General features: G+C 39.4%; 1 protein-coding gene across 1 annotated transcript; it reads right to left on the reverse strand.

The window, feature by feature from the left end:
- Positions 1–210: 210 nt before the first annotated feature.
- CLDN8 (claudin 8) lies at positions 211–2326 on the reverse strand. The gene has a single exon (XM_047795321.1). It carries the CDS (start codon positions 2125–2127, stop codon positions 1450–1452), a length of 678 nt encoding a protein of 225 aa, XP_047651277.1. The 5' UTR covers positions 2128–2326; the 3' UTR covers positions 211–1449.
- Positions 2327–20997: the final 18671 nt, after the last annotated feature.

The raw sequence follows: 20997 nt of genomic DNA on the forward strand, positions 1-20997 counted from the left end.
GTCTGCATCAAATATTAATGTGTTAATCCAATAATTGAGGTTCTTAAATGATATATGACACTTAGTATTCCCCAGAATTATTGCTGAATCTAACACATGGCCTTGACAGTCTTTTTTAAAATGGCAAAGCTGAAAAAGTCAGGGTTTTAAAAACTCTTTACAAGTTAATGAAATAGCAAAAAAGGTGGAGACTAATGAAAAGATATCAAATTAATATAAAAAGGCACAATTTATTAATACAAAGGACATAAAACAGATAACACACATAGTCATTTAAGATGGAAAAATGTAGATATAAACTTTCAAATCAGATTAATAGTTGTATCAAATTTGGGGGAAACACAAAGATATAGTTATTCTATACTTTGGTAAAACCGAACAGAAGTGGAAAACGTGAAAATTTTATCTTCGATTGTACTAAAATGACAATTTTGACATAAGTATCCACATAGAAGATGGTGTTCACAAAAGACAACTGGATTTTGGTTTTTGGTAAGCAAATAAAAACAAAGATATACTATTTTTTTTTGTCCTGTTACTTATGTTAATAAAAGCTCGAAGTCTGTATACAAATAGTTTATATTAACATCTTCTTATATGCGATTTCTTGTCAAAATACATCCTGCTCTAACCACAAAACTTAAAAGACAACAAATTCACTTTCCTAAGATCTTTAATGTTTCTTAGACTATACTTTTATCTCTGTTCCTAGCATAGCTCTGGAAAAGCAGTTTGAATGCAAAGCCCCTTGACAAAATATCTGCCTTTTAAAAGATGTTCATTTAATATACAAGAAAAGAAAGGCCTCTAGGGAATGAGGATAAAGGAGTTAGGATTTCTGACTCCTAGGCTGAAAAACAGGATATCAGAAAGCCATTTAGTTCCCTTTACACTGCTGATTAAAGCCTTCATTTTAACCTTCATTATAAATCAAGTGCATTCATCACTAAGCCATTTTTAAACAATTAATATTAACCTTCTTCAATCTTATCCCCGGTCCCCCTGAAAGGCAATAGTTGAATTCTATTTATTCAGTGTAATGAATCAGTATTTCATTTAAAATAGAACCATATAAGCCCATCTCTATTTATGTGAGATAGAAACGTCACTCTCATCTATATACATAACGCTATGTCACAGAGAAATCACGGTTGTAAAATAACTGTCTTCAAACAATGTCATTTTGAAGTAACTGATAAAAGGAAAAAAATGTGTGACCCTTTTTAGAAAACAAATTACTGTATCTTCTAGAACGATCAATGTGTATAATACCTCATTCGGCTGAAATCACTTATGGAATCATAAAGAGCTGATGAAGAGTTCCTGTAATTAATGTCAGGCAGTCAAGAACAGCAAATCAATGTTTCTTTGGGTTCCATTTTTAGAAAATAGTAGACCTTTTTCTCATCAGCATGGCTTTCTAGGCAGTTCAAAGAGAGACGCACACAACTATACATACTGACTTCTGGAGTACACACTCGGGGACTTCTTTTCCATGTGATAGCTCCTTTGGGTTGTTCGATGGGAAGGTATGGAGTATCTGTAGCTATGGCTCTTCTCACTGCAACAAAAAATACAGCAGAACAGGGCCCCTGCAGCAATCAACACGAGCGCTGCCGTCCAGCCTATGTAAAGGGCTTCTCCGAGCTCCCGCTTTTGGGCAATGTCCACTATTGGGTTGTAGAAATCTCTGATGATGGAATTGGCCACCCAGCTCACGGGGATGAGCACCACGAAGCCCGTGAGGACGAAGAGCACTCCAGCCGTCAGCAGGATGTAGCTCTTCACTTTCTCGTCGTCGCCCGTGCATCTGGTGCACTTCATGCCCAGGATGGCCGTCATGAATGCCAGGAAGGACAGCACGGAGGCAGTGCACATCAGTCCTCTAGACGCCTGTAGGTCCGGAGAGAGAGCCAGCAGGGAATCGTAGATCTTGCACTGCATTCGGATGTTGGCATGCCTCATGCAGTTCATCCACAGTCCTTCCCAGAGGTTTTCAAAAACCACAATGTTGCTTCCAATGAAGGCAGACACTCTCCACTGAGGCATGACGGTGACAGCCACTGTGCCCACCATTCCAACACCACCAAGCACCAGTCCGGCGATCTGCAGGGCATTGCTGGCCATTCTGCTCCTGGATGGAGTTAATCCCACAGGACTCCAGAGCTGGCAGGGCTTCTCTGAAGCAAGGTTCTCGGAGCCCCGGAGGAGAAGAGTTTTCCTGCAGTGCTGAACTCAGAGCTCAGCAGTTTTTCAAATGAGAGCTGTTTTGCTACTTCTAACTAGATTAAATCCAGTGTCGGCTGCCTGAGGTGCCCCCTACTGACTAGGAGAGATAAACTTACCAATCAGGCGGGGCAACTTTCTCAGCCAATAGGAGGGGGATGGTAACTCGGGTGTGTTTAAGCCCACAAGAGATACTTGGAACGCTGGACCTGCGCGTAAACATTCTTTGTGCTTCTCAGTTGTCCAAGAAGACAGCCTTTTGTTTACCTGGAGGCATGGATTATGAATGCTTGCACAATCATCAAGAAATGCACCAGTCCCTTGAGATGGGAAAGTTGCACCTTACCCTGGCAAGTTTGAAACTCTTAGCAAGAGCTGCGGTGACCAAGGTACAAAATAAAAATCTCTGCCTAAGAAATTTGTTCCGACTGTCAAAATGCCAAAGTGAAAGGAGAGTAGGGCATTGATAGATTGCTCATACCTGAGAAACCACATTCTTGGGGACACATAGGATCCAAGTGCTTGATTTAATTTGTCTGCAACTTCAAGGCAAACTCAACTGGGGTGAAATCAGGGAACAGATCATGTCAAAGGACAAAAATCAGGCTAAATATACATTATTGTCCTCTGTGGCACTGAAAACATTTTTGTTTGTTTTTTTTTCTTGAGCTAGGAAGACTACTTACTGGTATTTTCCTGACAATCTTGATTGAATCAAACTATATTAGGTATCAACTACACTTCTTTAATATAATGGTTGTAGGCAGAGATGGAAACTCCTAAATGTAATACATTTTGAACTGTCTCTTCTCAAAATAATGTTGCTGACTGTTGTGGTGCTAAAATAAACATACATATTGATTTGGGAAACTTCCACTAGCAATTTTATTCTAGAAAGCACCTTGAATGCACTGGCCTGTCTTTCCAAATTTCAAACTTGAATTTCCTTTCTTTTTTGCATCATAAAAATGATCCTTTCTTTACAATTTTACTTCTTCTCTGCTTCCTTGTACTACCTTAAATCTGAGTGTGAAGAAAATGATTCCAGCTCACTTATTGAACCTTGAAAATTTAATGGTCCAAATAAATCTAAGTGGTTTATAGAGATTAAAAAAAAAACAGTACTTTTAAGGAGGGAAAGAGGAAAATGCCAAAGTAAACTGTCTTCTTAAAAAAAAAAAGGGAAAATCTAGCAGACCAAGTTGTTATTACTTTATTAGACTGGACATGTTGAAATTAAGAAAAAAATTAAAAATTGATATTTACGTAGTTTTCCTCATTTGTTGGCCTCATTTAAAGACGAATCTACAGCACAGCATATCCCTTATGCTGACAAAATATGTAGCATTTTCTCCTTCAAGATTGGACCAGTTAAGGGGAAATAGGTAAACTTGGAGAACTAACCTGCAATCCATAAAAAGAGAGTTGAAGTCAAAACAGCAGATTTTGTTTTGTTTTCTTTTTTTTTTAAGGGCCACACCACAGCATATGGAGGTTCCAAGGCTAGGGGTTGAATTGGAGCTGTAGCTGCCGGCCTACACCACAGTCACAGCAATGCCAGAGCCGAGCCACCTCTTCCATCTACACCACAGCTCACAGCAACGCCAGCTCCTTCACCCACTGAGGGAGGGCCAGGGATGGAAACTGCAACATGGTTCCTAGTTGGATTCGGTTCTTCTGCGCCACGACGGGAACTCTAATTTTTTTTTTTTCCTTGAGTTGCCAACCTGGGAAAGGGAATGACTTGAGTTTGAAAATGAATAAGGAATGACATGATTGGTTGAGATAATGACAAACTAAAAAAGAAAAATATATATATATATATATAACATGTATATATCTGTCAATATATACACACCCATGCTCACATATGTATATATATTTTATTCGTAGGGAAGCGAATCAAAATTTCTTTCTGAAGTTCATGTGTGACATATTTTGGGGGAGCCCTGCTTGAGCATTGCAGACTATCCACAGAAAAACAGGAAACCTTGAGATGGAAATAACTAAGTATTTGAGAGCCTTGACCTTCATAGGAGCTGCCTCCCAGATGTGTAGCGATGTACCTATGGGCTTCGAGTACCAGCAAAGCTCTCTTCTCCGAAGCATTAAGCTTTACTAGGACCTTATTTCACACAAAATATTTTCCCTGCTTTAAAAAGATTAGTACTTTACTCCTGAAAGTTTCTGTGGCCAAAAGATTAGAATCAGAATGAGAAACCGACCTTGGGTTCACATTAGAATAATTACAGAGCTAGCTGCCTTAGGAGAAACTAGCCCAGGGCGCCTAGGCAGGTTTCTGATCACACAGCTATCTGGTTCAACCCATGATAAGCTGAAATAACTGTGCCCTAAAGGTCAGAAGAAATGAGAAAGACAGGGAAAGATGGTAATGCCAAGTTTGCTAAGGACAGAGAGCCCTAAATTCAGAGACTAAAAAAAGTCAAGTTCATTGTTTACCTACTTTTCTATAATAACTGTGTCCCCGAGATGATTAATTTGCCCACAAAATTCAGATAGAAGTGATGCTTTGAGAATTAGCAGATTAATAATAATTTTACAGTTCTTTAATTCAGAAGTACAGAGCAACCTACACAGATTATTTTATCATTTGTATTTCCATTTCTATGGAAGAGCCAAAATATTACCAAAAACCCCCAAAAAGAAAAGTATGGTTCTTGTTGATCTGTTGTGACACCTTACTCTCTGGAGATCTCCATTTTGTCTACATTATAAGAAGCATGAGTCAAGTTTAGCAATTACATTTACTAAATTAAATAAACTTAGTCCTGACAACTGCGTAACACATGCTAATGATTCCTCTTTATAAATGATAACACACAATGTCACTGTCAGACTGCCCTTGTTTTCATCGTCCTTAATGTTACAGGAATTAATCAGTCCTTAACTAACGACTCTTTAGTCTGGTGTTCCTATCTATTTTCATCACTACTTGGAATAATCTTTGTTTCTGCCAATTAAGCAGTCACCAGTTTCTACTGTCTTCTGGGTTTGTTTTTGTACTCATTTTTCTCTGATGCATTGGGGTTTTTTGTGTATGCATTTAAAATTATTTTTCCCTGTTAATTAACTGTACTTGGCTGACCATCTTGTCCTGAGAAAACAAGCTCATGTATCAATAGGTCTCTTTGTTTCTCCCTCCCAAAATAAATCTTGTGTATTGCCACATGTTCTTGAACTAGCATCCTATTTGTCCTTTGTGATGTTCTCAGAGTTCTGTCTCCATTAACAGACACATTCTCTGTCTCTCTAAGGCTTATACTGGCTCTGCCTAAAAATGAACTCCTTCCTGTGTAATAATTGCTGTGTCTCAGCTCAGGCTGCTTTAACAAAACACAATGGATGGGGTGGCTTAAACAACAGAAATGAATTTTTCATAGTTCTGGAGATCGGGAAGTCTGAGATCAGGGGACCAGATGGTGGTGTTCTGGTGAGAGCCCACTTGGTAGTTTGCAGATGGTTGTCTTCTTGCTATGTCCTCACAGGGCAGAGAGTGGGAGAGTTCAATTCTCTTTCTCGGAGTTCCCGTCTTGGCGCAGTGGCTAACAAATCCGACTAGGAACCATGAGGTTGTGGGTTCGATCCCTGGCCTTGCTTAGTGGGTTAAGGATCTGGCGTTGCCGTGAGCTGTGGTGTAGGTCGCAGACGCAGCTCGGATCCCGAGTTGCTGAGACTCTGGTGTAGGCCGGTGGCTACAGCTCCGATTCAACCCCCAGCCTGGGAACCTCCATAAGCCGTGGGAGCGGCCCTAGAAAAGGCAAAAAGACAAAAAAAAAATTCTCTTTCTCTTAGAAGGATGATAAACCCATGATGAGGGCTCTACTCTCATGACCTCATCTGCATCTAATTACCTCCTGATGGTCCCACCTCTAAATACCATCTGGGTTCTAACAAAGCCAAGCAATTAAGTTCACATCATTCTGAAGGACCTTTTCTTATTGCACAAGGTGAATAATGATTATTGAAATGTTGTACTCTTTCTTCAACTATTTTTTTTTTTTTTTTTTAGGGCCACCCCTGCAGCATACGGAGGTTCCCAGGCTCAGAGTTGAATTGGAGCTGTAGCGTCTGGCCTATACCACGGCCACAGCAATGTGGGATCCAAGCCACATCTGCAACCTACAACACAGCTCAAGGGCAATGCCGGATTCTTAACCCATTGAGCGAGGCCAGGGATCGAACCTGTGTCCTCATGGATACTTATCAGATTCGTTTGCACTGAGCCATGACAGGAACTCCTCAACATGGCATGTAGAGGGGTCAGGGACTAAAGCCACAGCAGTAACCTGAGCTATAGCAGTGACACTGCTGCTGGATCCTTAACCGCTATGCCTCCAGGTAACTTCTTTTCTTCTACTTTTCATTGCATTTTTAAAAATTAAAATCTGAGTTATGGTAAATTCTCACATATTTTGGGAGCTAGGCTTTATTGTGTGTAGTGTATGTAATAATCCCGCTAATGAACAGGAAATCCAGGGAAATCTTTTATGTTAATTAAGCTATATACCGTGGGAATTTTTCTATATATTAATAAGTAAAGTCTATTGACATAATCGACATGAATCATCCTACTTCTAATGGTTTGGGCAATTTTTCTTTTCTTTTTTTTAAAGGAGCTGGAAATTTACTAGTAAGAACATCGTATTGAATGGTCCCTATGTCACAGGTTCATTTCATGCATTACACTTTATATTTAAAATATGCCTGTAAAGTAAAGGTTATTACTTTACTTTTATAACGGAATAAATTAAAACTCCATAGAGATTGTGCCTTTTCTAAGGCCATACAGGTTTTGCTTGTTGTATCCACGGAAACAAAAATTCCACGTTCTTTCCTGAAAATCTACTATCTCCCAAGGTAAACTAGAAAGGGAATCTCTTATATGAACCCGCTTGATCCAAATTAATGAAAAAACAAAATTTGTTCAACACATTTTTTTCCTTGTAGGATATTATTGAAAACTATTTCCATGACCAAGCTCTGTGATTTTTTTTTTTTTTTGTCAAATATCTGATTCACTGATGTTTGAAATACTTATATTGTCTTTTGTCTTTTTAGGGCTGCACCTGCAGCACATGGAGGTTCCCAGGCAAAGGGTCAAATGGGAGCTGTAACTGCTGGCCTACACCACAGCCGCAGCAACACAGGATCTGAGCCGCGTCTGTGACCTTTACCACAGATCACGGCAATGCCAGATCTTGAACACGCTCAGCAAGGCCAGGGATCGAACCCACATCCTCATGGATACCAGTCAGGTTCTTTAACCACTGAGCCGTGACGGGAACTCCTGAAATATATTTGTTTATGTACTCTCTTCAGAGAAGTTTATTCTGGGGAAATTGCAGAACAACGATTTCGTTCTTTTTAAATGTTTTTTAGGATTTTTATTTTTTCCATTATAGTTGATTTACAGTGTTCTGTCAATTTCTCTGTACAGCAAAGTGACCCAGTCATACATACATATATATATGTATACATTCTTATATTATCCTCCATCTGTTCCATCACAAGTGACTAGATATAGTTCCCTGTGCTATACAGCAGGATCTCATTGCTTATCCACTCCAAATGCAATAGTTTACATCCATTAACCCCAAACTTCCAGTCCATCCCACTCCCTCCCCCTCCCCCATGGCAACCACAAGTCTATTCTCCAAGTCCATGAGTTACTTTTCTGTGGAAAGAGTCCTTATTTAGAGTTTCAGAGTTCCCCCCCCCGCAGAAGTCATTATGGGGCACTTCTTTCTTAGCCATCTTTCATTCTCATCTCCACCTTGATAGTTTCTTAACTACAGACTAGGGCATGGTCCTTAATGATCCAAGCAACACGGAACACGAATTTGGCTGAAATGAGAATTAAAGAATTTCAGTGCAATGAAGTGAGTTGCTTCATGTGTCAGTGCCCTCCACTTACGTCAAAAACAGGAAAACTTGCCTTTGTGCTTTACAGGACTTCTCCGTGATCAACAGAGGTGTAATATAACAGTTCCTTTTATTAGTCGCCTAGAATTGTTCTCCTCAGTGACTCCCTAACAACTTCTCCGTCTTCAGTTTCTAAGTGGTGTAAGACTCTGTTCCACATGGTTATTTTTGGAATTGCTTGAAAAACAATTTTTTAAAATCTTTTCATTTCATATCGTAATTCTTTTTAGTGAAATGTAAAGAATGATGTACACCTTTGAATGAGGGGAGCAAAGGGTCCCTGGCAGAATTTAGACACAAAATCATCATCTCCCTTAAGAAAGGGTTTGAATTTCAGGTGAAGACTTTACTGAGCACCAGAAAAGGTAACATCCAGGAATGAAGAGAGCCGTAAAAGAGCATTTCTCCCAATTTTATTTTAAATCCACAGCTATTCACATCAAGTTTAAGTCAGGTTAATTACAAAAAGAGAGAGAAAAGAAAAAGCATGTAATATAATATCTTCAATATGATTACATATACTTCATATAGTTTAAGAAATATTACATAATACTATTATGCTAATCATAAGAACTACTCAATAAATATTAAGTTATGTTAGCAATTCAGGTTATTAAATGATATATTATATGATTTGAACCTCCCAACCACCTTATTAGAACAGTACTAGTTTTACTAAGGGAACCCAGACTTATGAAGTTTATTTTCTTCCTTTTTTTTCATTTATGATTTTTATTTTTTCCATTATAGTTGATTTACCGTGTTCTGTCAATTTCTACTGTACAGCAAAGTGATACATATGTATATATATATATATTTTTTTTTTTTCTCACATTATCCCCCATCATGTTCCTTCATGACTGGATATAGTTCCCTGTGCTATACAGCAGGATATCATTGCTTATCTACTCCAAATTCAACAGTTTGCATTTATTAAACCCAGACTCCCAGTCCATCCCACTCCCTCCCTCTTGGCAACCACAAGTCTTTCTCCAAGTCCATGAGTTTCTTTTCTGTGGAAACATTCATTTGTGCCCTATATTAGATCCCAGATACAAGTGATATCAATGGTTATTTGGCTTTCTCTTTCTGACTTACTTCACTTAGTATGAGAGTCTCTAGTTCCATCCATGTTTCTGCAAATGACATTATTTTGTTTTTTAATGGCTGAGTAGTATTCCATTATGTATATATACCACGTCTTCTTAATCCATTCATCTGTTGGTGGACATTTAGGTTTTTTCGAAATATTGGCTATTGTGAATAGTGCTGCAATGAACATACAGGTGCATGTATATTTTTCAAGGAAAATTTGGTCTGGATATATGCCCAAGAGTGGGATTGCTGGGTCATATGGTAGATCTATGTATAGTTTTCTAAGGTACCTCCCTACTGTTTTCCATAGAGGTTGTACCAATTTACATTCTCACCAAGAGTGTGGAAGGATACCCTTTTCTCCACAGGCTCTCCAGCATTTGTTATTTGTTGACTTGTTAATGATGGCCATTCTGACAGGTTTGAGGCTGTACCTCAGTAGTTCTGATGTTTAAATTAATGGCCCACCCAAAGTCCCACAACTACCTGGTAGAAAGGCCATTGTAGGAACTCAAGCCTGTCAGACACCCAAGGTCATGCTCTTGACCCATTTATGTCATTACAGACCTGGCTCTAAATCTGATGCATTGCTCATATCGCTTTATAGTTTCATCTCTTGCTGTTCTCTGGAATAATGCTCTGCACATTGCGAGTTTTCAATAACATTTAGAGCAGGATAGAGAGAATAAGTTGTCTTCCATTACCTACAGCAAAAACCATTGCTCATGTAAGAATCATAAGATGAAACCTTATGAGTGAAAAAGTCACACACCTGGAAAGCAAACACACACACACACACACACACACACACACACACACACACACACATCCTTATAAACAAAGAGCAAATAGAGGACTATAAGAAATGACTTTCTCTTGTAAAGTTGGAGTTAACAGGACAGGGAAATGTAATTAACCAGGCAAATAGAGCTAAGCCATGTTACTGATTAATTTACAAAACAATTAACTTTCCACTTAAAATTCAAATTAAGATTCTCTCTGCCTTAGGCAACCAGTGTTTGCGAATTTTAATAGGTTAGACATTAAGTGCCTTACTTAAAACCAACTTCAGACCACACTGGGTAAGACTATTATTGGAATAAGCAGTGCATGGCATTCTTGGTTTCTAGTTATTAAGAAAAAGACAGGAGATATTGCAATATATTCCAACATACTGGACTTCCTAATAGGTTTTCAGTGAGAATATGAGGAAAATTAGAAGTACCACAAATCCTATCTCATTTATAGAGAGTTTGTAATTTTTTGCTAAATATATATATATTTTTGTCTTTTTTGCTTTTCTAGGGCTGCTTTCCGCAGCATATGGAGGTTCCCAGGCTAGGGGTCGAATCGGAGCTGGAGCCACCGGCCTACGCCAGAGCCATAGCAATGTGGGATCCGAGCTGCGTCTGCAACCTACACCACAGCTCACGGCCAAGCCAGATCCTTAACCCACTGAGCAAGGCCAGGGATCGAACCCGCAACCTCATGGTTCCTAGTCGGATTCGTTAACCACTGAGCCATGACGGGAACTCCCAAAATATTTTTAAATGATGACATAAAATATCTTCTAACCAGACAAGTATGCTATGTAAAGGGCACCCTGATAGACTCAGAAGATCAAGAAATAAGTCATAGATTCTGCTTTTTATGATTTTGTGTACGCCAAGCACTGAGGGAGCCATGGGAAAAATAACTGCTTTGTCAATTAATTTTTCCATAATAATCCAAGTCTTTAAAAACAATAGCAATAATAATAATAATGTCTGCTCACAATTATGCAGCTTAAAAAATGCTAGATTTGTCTGATCCAGAATGATAAAGAAAAGCGCATCCCCTAGACAAAAATTAGGCATATGTCCTTGCAAATAGTTGCAAGAGCACGACCAAATATTGCTTTTTAGGATCTTTTGATAGGCAGCTGTGTGTCTTCTTTTTCTTATCATATTATTGCAACACTGCCTACTCTGATCGCTTTGAGAACAGGAGCCTTTCACTGCTCTTTTATGCACCGTGTTCACCCAGAACTCAGACCATAAAAGCCTGGATAATTAATTTGGTGCTGAATTGAGTCAGAGTCAGGAGTTTGGTGTCGATCTGGTCAGTAGGTCTTGCTTTGCTCATGGTAAGACACACTACTAATGATCTGAACCGTTCTTTTGACTTTGAAAGACATATAATTTAACTGCTAGAATCAGGTGAGGGGAACAGCCTATCTTCACTCCATGAAAAAGCAGCTCCAAGGCGCTAGGGGCTTTTCAATGAGAACAAACAACCCATGAAAATCACCTCCAAGACACTGTAAACACATTCAACAGAAGCAAGTCAGCTGACCCCTTAGTTACACAACTTTTCCGGCTCACTACCTCTGCTATTCCCTTTTTTTTTAGCTTCATTTTTTTTTCTTTTTTTATGATTTTTATTTTTCCCATTATATTTACTGTGTTCTGTCAATTTCTACTGTACAGCAAAATGACCCCATCATACATATATACATACATTCTTTTTCTCACATTTTCCTCTATCATGTTCCACCCCAAGTGACTGGATATAGTTCCCTGTGCTATACAGCAGGATCTCATTGCTCATCCACTCCAAATCTTCTTTATCTTTCCTTCTCTCTGAACCTTGCTCATGAGATCTTCTTTAGGATTCCTGCTCTGCGGATCTGTATGTGACTATTGAACTGGTTTTCTGGAAGTCTCTCTCAGGCACAGTTTTAGCTAGCCCTCTGGCCTCGCACTTCCCAACATTCTTTTTCCTTTGTAACTAAGCTGGTTGGTCCTGCTCTGCCAGGCTTCCTTCCAGGTCAAGAGCTTGGAACAGGGAAGGGTGTCTTTGTACACAGGAGCTGGATGGACAACCAGACCCAAAGTAGGTCTAAGTGATCCTCTGGACCTCATTCTATAGATGAGGGTCTGAAAGAGCCATGAAGACAGAGCCATCTCTGTTCTACCTATTCTTGTAGCAGAATATGACATAGTGCCCGGTGCATAGAAAACACTCTATTTGACGTCACACAGATAGTACTGTCTCCTTGGTGACTTTGGGCAACTAGGACACTGGCATCAAGGAAAATACCTATTCTCATGTATGTAGGTATTTTGTATTGTTTATTTTCCCCAACAGAATGTAAACACTCTGGGCAAAGTGACTTTGTCTTGTCCACTGATCTTCTCTCCAACTGCCAGACATTCCCTGGTTCATAGTAAGAGTTCAGGAAGTATTTGGGAGATAGACAAATACATAAAGGAATAGTGTAATTTAAGAAAAAAACTGCAGGCACATGGCATTTTGTTAATCCCTTCCACATAAATTATATCACTTTGTCAGAATTTTTTGGGTCAATACCTACGCAGAGAAGAATCTAAAATACCACTCAGCTTTAGCTCTGTTGGCTCCTCACTACACATTTAGCCACACCCTCTGAAAGGTGAAAATAATGTCCCAAATGGGTCCATGTATTTTACTTCAGCTTTTGTCCAATTTCTTTCTATTTTTTTTTTCTTTCGGTCTTCTTAGGGCTGCACTTGCAACATATGGAAGTTCCCAGTCTAGGGAATGAGTTGGAAGCTGCCGGTCTATACCACAGCTCACAGCAACACCAGCTCCCAGATCTGAGCTGCATCTTTGACCTACACCAGAGCTCAGAGCAATGCTTGCTCTTTAGCCCATTGAGCCTGACCAGAGATTGAACATGTGTCCTCATGGATGCCAGTTGGGTTCATTTACCGCCGAGCCACAATGGGAACTCCCTCAAATTTCTTAGGTATTCTCAGCAAAAATACTTACACTTACTTATTCATTCCACCTCCCTTTTCACTTCTCAATACACAATCCCCATTCCTTCCCCCCCCCCCCCCCCCCGCTTGCTATAATTAATCAAACACTCTTCCAGTTACCTGGGCAGATATTGGGAGACTGGGAGTCTAGGTTACCATTTTGTAAATATACAATTTTATATTTTTTGTTAAATATATAATTTTAATTCACTAGGGAAAAATCAGTTATAATTATTAATCTCCAGATATACTAATAAAAGTATAAAATATATATAGAATCAAGAAATTAATAAAAATTAATGCACATATATTTCTTAATTTTAGAAAGAATGTATCTTTCCTGCATGTTCTCATTGGAAAAAGTAAAATGGAAGTTCCCATTGTGGCTCAGCAGAAACGAATCTGACTAGCATCCTTGAGGATGCAGGTTTGATCCCTGGCCTTGCTCAGTGGGTTAAGGATCTAGCGCTGCTGTGAGCTCTGGTGTGGGTCACAGACACGGCTCTGATCTTGTGTTGCTGTGACTGTGGCATAGGCCAGTGGCTACAGCTCCATTTAGACCCTCTAGCCAGGGAGCTCCATAGGCCATGGGTGCAGCCCTAGAAAGACAAAAAGGAAAGGAGACAAAGAAAAGGAAAAAAGAAAAGAAAAGAAAAAGTAAAATGTAGTATTGCCTTCGCTACCTATCTAGGAGTTGTCCTGATATCTTTGGGAACTTCACTTTCAGCCATGTTCAAATTGGAATTCTTATGAGCTAATGATGTTGCAGGAAGGGATTTCATTTAGAAGGATCATTAAGCTGCTTCAGTAGTAGACTCAGTTGTATCAACCTGCCTTTGTCAACTTGCCCTGTGATTTACTCTGAATTCAGAAAGGAAAGGGGCAAGATCCTCCCCCACGAATGAGTGAATGATAAGTCCATCAGCGAGCTATTATTAGGGACTTATTTGGCTTCCAATGAATAGACTAACTTAGCTTGTAAAGCTTGAAGCAGTGATTTTATTTGAAAATAATTAGGAACATGCATCGATTTCTGTCTGTGTGTGCTTCCCTTGCCTTTCAATCAAATCTGCCTCAAATTTTATGCTATTTTGAACAACTGTTTTTACAACTAGTAAAACAGAAAAAGTTTATGCTTTTTGTTATCTCAACTTGTGGCTAGTGGCTCTCCTGAGGACAGTAACACAGATGTCTGTATATGTGTATAGATAGGGTCATAAAGAAATGACTTCCAGATTTTGTAGAATGTGTTGGTTGAACTCTGTCCATGAGAACATGCCCATGTCATACAAAAAACAAAGCACAGTTTTGCATGTAACCTTTATCTACATGTAAATATGTTTTTTAAGATTGCCTTGAGATTAAATAACATGTATTGATCTTCTGGCACATGTAAGAAATATTACATATCCTAGGGTGATTGACTATTCTTTAATTTGGAGATGGAAAATCCTCTTTAGCACTGATTCTGATATTAAAGAAAAACACATCTCTGGGGACACTAATTTCACAAAGGAAGGGATGTTCTCCTTACAGACCAATTCACAGCTGACTGAAATTTTGATGGAGAACACACAGAGTAGAAGAGAATAGACTTAGAATGAATAGACTTATCCAGAGAATAGACTTATTCTTTATGTGAATAGACTAGAAGAATAAGGCAGCAGCCCATCTGGATTTTGACACCCCCAGCCTCTGTTCTCACAGGCCATTGTCTCACTTCACATCTTGATACAGTCCACCAGTCTGCATATGTGTTGTGTTCCATGGCCACACTCTACCTATCTTTGACTTTTAGGCTTGAAATCCCAATTACAATGACCCCTTTGTGTCAGATCCCTGGTCACTGTACAAAAAGCAAAATCAATCAACGAAACTCAATTCTGGAAAACCTCTCAAGTCCATTTTCCATCTCATGAGAACATTTCCTGTTGTAAATAGTCTCAGTAATCAAGAGCTTGACTTAGAGGCTGGTGGTTTTAAGTCCTCCATTTGCTTATAATTTCATCATTCATTTATCCAGTGCTGGCTTCCCAGTGACGGTAGGATAGACACTATTCTTTTTTTTTTTTTTTTTTTTTTTAGGGCCACACCTGTGGCACTTGGAGGTTCCCCCAGGCTAGGGATCCATTCGGAGCTATAGCTTCTGGCCTCCGCCACACCTGCAGCCACAGCCGCCCAGGATCCGAGCCGTGCCTGTGACCTATACCACAGCTCACGGCCACGCTGGATCCTTAACTCAATGATTAAGGCCAGGGATTGAATCTACATCCTCATGGATGCTAGTCAGGTTCGTTAACCACTGAGCCACAACGGGAACTCAGACAGATGCTATTCTAAGCATTAAAGATGAACTAAGGAGAAGGCACAGTTCCTGCCTCAAGGAGCTGATGGGTTAATTAGGGGAGAATACTTGCTGCAAACAAGACTCCCACTTAGAATCACCCTTGCCATTGATCGTAAAATCATAGGAATTATGACATGGTGTCCCAAACACAAATGCCTGCAAAGGCCAGGGTGGGGACAAAAAACAAAATAAACAAAACAAAAACAAAAAAAAACCTGAAGCAGAGCAGGAAAGGACCACACATGCTCCCCTAATGCAGCCAAAGCTAACCCAATGTAGCTGATATTTGCCTCAAGGGAGTGAACCCTTGTGTTATTAGAACTCTCCACTCTTAATAGGAAGACAGAAATGTGAGCTTTTTAAATGAAATTCTCCAACTTTTAACATTGCCAACAGTGTGATTGCTGAACAAAACATGTGGAACAAATTTGGTACAAGGTTTGTCAGTTTCTAACCAGATTTCAAGACCCAGTGAACTCCAGGTATGAATCAGTTGCCATCAAGAAAGACTTTTCCTTGGATAGTCACTGACCCAATCCATGTTTCAATTTCTTCATCAACCTCAGGAGAGCAGAACTTGCTGGCTACCTCCATGGAATACTTTAAGAATTGATGGCCCCATGTGTCTGTTTCTGTTATGAACCTAAGTTCATTTGTATCCTTTCTTTTAGTTTCCACATATGAGTGATATCATATGATGTTTTTCTTTCACTGTCTGACTAACTTCACTTAGTACAATAATCTCTAGGTCCATCCATGTTGCTGCAAATGGCATTACTTCAATCTTTTTCATGGCTAAGTAATATTCCATGGTATAATGAAGGGGACAGGTGGTAGGGGAGAGATGGAATAGGTGTTTGGGAGTGACCTATTCACACTGAAGTATATGCAATAATTGACCAAAGGAGACTAGCTTTATTGCACAGTGATAATCTATATGCATTAATCTTTGTATTAAAAGGTAACCTCAGTAATTTACGAGCTGCTCTGTATTGTTTGTTAAAGAAATTGTGGGGACTTGAATTTATTACCCAAATTCTGTGATAATCTATATGGGAAAAGAATCTGAAAGAGAAGGGATATGTGTACATGTATAACTGAATCACTTTGTTGTACAGCAGAAATTATCACAACATTATACATCAACTATACTTCAACACAGCTTTAAAAAAAAATAATGGCCCTGTGAAGCACTCAGATCTCCTTAGATAAAGGTACTATGCAAACAAACACTGTGATCACTAAAACTATGTTTCACTCTGACGAGTTTGCACTGGTTGTCCCAAACCATGGTTATTCAGTTCTGCATTTTGCACAAACATAGTAGAGGAGAAAGAAGTTAGAGTTATTTAGTGCTAGATTTTTCCCTTAAATGACACATTTGTGATTTTTCTATTGGTAAACTACCTAGAGAGCTTGGAAAGGCTCCCAAGGAGAGCATAAAACTGCTTTCAAAATCGGTCTTTGTTTCATTTCTTTTCTTCTTCTTCTTCTTTTTTTTTTTTTGTCTTTTTGCCTTTTCTAGGGCCGCTCCCGCATCATATGGAGGTTCCCAGGCTTGGGGTCTAATCGGAGCTATTGCCCCCGGCCTACGACAGAGCCACAGCAACTCGGGATCTGAACCTCGTCTGCGACCTACACCATAGCTCATGGCAATGCCACTGAGCAAGGCCAGGGATCGAACCCGCAACCTCATGGTTCCTAGTTGGATTCGTTAACCACTGCACCACGGTGGGAACTCCAAAACTGGTCTTTGTATTAAAAGGTAACCTCAGTAATTTACGAGCTGCTCTGTATTGTTTGTTAAAGAAATTGTGGGGACTTGAAGTAATGTTAAAATATTAGAAAAGAAGACAGCCTGGTATGGGCCCAGACTCTGCGGTGGAGCATAACATACTGAACTTCTCCATTTCCAAAGTGGCCCTGGTTAGCCTGGGGAAGAGATGAGAGTAGACAAGAACCCCTCTGCATAACAAACCCTGAAACAAAGAAGAGACAGCAAAACTGGCTTCTGTAGATTCACTATTTTGCTAACAGAAATTCTGTTTCGAAAACATTGTGGATCAGACAAAACCTATATTTACCTGGGCCGATATAGTGCCTGCTTTCTCCTGTTTCTCTGGTTCTACCAGTGCTTAGGAAACAGACCAGTGTCACGTGTTGGTTAGCCTGGTGGCTTGACATACATCATTACACAGGTTCATCTCCGTTGAATATTGCACAACAGCCCAGGAGAAAGACCGCTTCCAAAGAGATCCAGACTGCTCAGGGTCAAATAGGAAAAAAATGAGTAAGTAAAAAGTAAATAATGCAATCCAATCAGATTCATCATTCAGTGATTTTTTAAAAGTGTTCTTTCAATTGTTATGTATGAGGGCAATAAATTAATCTAGATCTCCTTTCTCCCAAGGAATGTTAATGGGCAGGTTTGAGTAAAATCTAGCTAATTGCCTATCTGGCTCCAAGGAGTTGCCTGGGCCTCAGCCTTGATGAAACAATTTTGTCCAGCGCCCAAGTTATACTCTAAGTGTAAATAAGAAATGTTGGCTGTTGGGCTAGACAAACACAGGCTTCTTAAGCTTTTTAATTAAGAGTACTGTGTAGCATCATTTTTTCCAACTTATTATAAATTGTGAAATAATGGCTCTTCCTCAAGCGCAAGAAATATTAAGCCCTGGGAAGATATTGGTCCTATTAAGAATACATACACTGAATAGATACTTTTACATTATGATAAAATGATGTTAGATATTAATCCCCCAGAAAAACTCAGCTAAATTCAAAAAGAAAAAAAGAAAAAGAAAAGAACCAAAGAAAGAGAGAGAAAGAAAATGAAAGAAACAGAAAAAGAAGAAATCAATCCTCTAATGAAATTTGTCATGTAGCTTAAGATACAAAAGCCAGTCTTAGAAATTTTTTTTTTTTTTTTTTTTTTGCTTTTTAAGGATGCACTTGTGGCTTATGGAAGTTCCTAGGCTAGGAGTAGAATCAGAGCTGTAGACACCAGCCTATACCACAGCCACAGCCATCTGCAACCTACGCAAGAACTCACGGTAGTACCAGATTCCTGATCCATTGAAGGGGCCAGGGATCGAACCCACATCCTCAAGGATACTAGTCAAGTTTGCTTCCACTGTGCGCCAGTGGGAACTCCCTTATGAAATATTCTTAAACACTGCTATCAATGAGAGTTCTCACTGTGGCTCAGTGAGTTAAAGACCCAACATAATCTCTGTGAGGATGCAGGTTCCATCCCTGGCCTTGCTCAGTAGGTTAAGGATCCAGTGTTGCTGCAAGCTAAGGAGTAGGTCACAGGTACGGCTTGGATCTGGTGTGGCTGTGGCTGTGGCATAGGCTGCAACAGGCAGCTTTGATTTGCCCCCTAGCTTGGGAAATTCCAGATGCCGCATTGTGACTATCGAAAGAAAAAAATTGCCATTAAGGTATGAAAATTAAGATAATTCAAAATTCACACAGCAAATTTGAAGTAGAGCTAACAGAAAGAAATATCTTACATTTATTCCTACAGTATTATTGCATAGTATAACACGATTGCTATAGATGATAATGGGGTTAGGATCTGAGGTATTCCAAATAGCATTATTCTCACAGAACTGATGTATTTCACAGTGGCCATACAGGTCATCACAAGAACACTATGAAATCAGACAAAGGAGTACATTGAGATTAAACAGGCTGAGTTCCATATACTCATCCCTGTGTTGGAAAAGTAATGTGGCCTCACATTTTCATTTCCCAAACACAGGCCTAACAGTTTTTAGGTATTTGGTTATAAGTTCATTAAACTATCAGGCGTTCTATCATTTTTCTTTTGAACAAAAAGACACAAGAAGTTTATTAAAGTGCATGACAATTTATGCTCAAATTTAAGTCTCCTCTGCAAAATTGCACCTTGGATGACATCTTGCTTTGTATCCATTACTGTAGGTGCAGAATTTATTAATCCTAGCTCTAGAGAAAATGCTGCTGTGGACTGAAAACCTGCTGTGTCTTTTTGGAGCTCAAGGGCGTTGGCTTCAAAAACTCTACTGCTATTGAAGCCATCAAATGTTTCTAAATGATATGAAATTAAAACTGAGGTACCGTGGTCTCCTCTCTATCACTTAAATAAATGAAGAAAGGGCCACACATAAATGAGGCTGAATAGCAAATGTGTTTTGTGTATTGAGGATCGAGTCAACCATAGAGTGGGGATGAGGGGTCTGAGGGATCATTATAAGATAGCACTTAACACTATGGAAAACTGCGGTTAGCCAGGTGCTTTAAAGGGAATATAGTACAAATCCTTTTGCATACTTCAAGAGAGACATTATTCTGCTTTCCAGGTTAGGAACGGACGCCACAGAGATGAAGAACAATATGTGGCAGAGCTGAAACATGAATTTGAGTCCTTCCTCCAAATTCCACACTCTTCTGACTTCACTATGCTCAGTCTTCAACTCGTTCATTATAAAAAAAATAACCAAGGAGTTCCTGTAGTGGCGCAGGGGTTAATGAAACCGACTAGGAACCATGAGGTTGCAGGTTTGATCTCTGATCTTGCTCAGTGGGTTAAGGATTCGACGTTGCCATGAGCTGTGGTGTAGGTCGCAGACACGGCTCGGATCTCGCGTTGCTGTGGCTGTGGTGTAGGGTGGCAGCTACAGCTCCGATTTGACCCCCAGCCTGGGAACCTCCATATGCCACAGGTGAGGCCCTAGAAAAGACAAAAAAAGACACAAAATAATAATAAATGAAAAAAATTAAAAAAAATAAACAAAATTTTTTAAGAACTATAACACATTCGACTAACTCACTAAGAGTGAAGAATGGGATAATGAAATGACTTTCAATAGGTATTAAATATCGCTAAAATTTATTTGTTTTATAGTTTTAGTTTATGGTCAGATATGGAAGAAAGGAAAAAATCTGTTAGTGGAGTAAAATATTTAAAAGATATAAATCTTGAGAGACATGGGGAGAAAATAAGAGATCATGAGATTAGAGATCACAAAAATAGAGACAAGAGAGAGGAAGTGAGATAGAGGTAGAGGGAAAAAAACAGGCATATGCAGATCTGAAGAAGGCAAGTGTAGAGTTGACACAACACCTTCCAACCCTCCTCTACATATCTCCCTATACTGAAGAGGTTGAAGAGTAAAAAATTATATTTTACGCACTCCTTTTTAGGTAATTCTTAAGCTCCAAAACTTACCTGAAACTTGTTTGGGCTCTGAGTTACCCAAGAAGAGAGTGGATGTTTGTAGTTTATCCACTGTGTTGGCATTGATAGTGACAGAGCAGGTATGTTTCTGGAGCCAGCAACTCTGGTGCTGACCAGCTAACATGGAAAGACGCTTCAAATACTCAAAGTTTGACATCATGGCAAGAATGGCCCCTCCCTTGATGGCTCAGATTTACTTTGTGGTTTTGGGGATTATTCCTAAAGTCCCAGGCTGAAGTCTGCTCACTCTTCAAACAATTCTATACCCTGCCTAAATCTTTGGAAGTACTTCTCTCTAGACTCTAACTACAGGGGCTTTGCGAGCCCCAGTCATGAATTCTGATTAATGCACAAGGATGGAGTTGAGATGGGTGAGACAC

Source organism: Phacochoerus africanus, chromosome 1 (genome assembly GCF_016906955.1).
Source record: "Phacochoerus africanus isolate WHEZ1 chromosome 1, ROS_Pafr_v1, whole genome shotgun sequence".
NCBI classification, from domain to species: domain Eukaryota; kingdom Metazoa; phylum Chordata; class Mammalia; order Artiodactyla; family Suidae; genus Phacochoerus; species Phacochoerus africanus.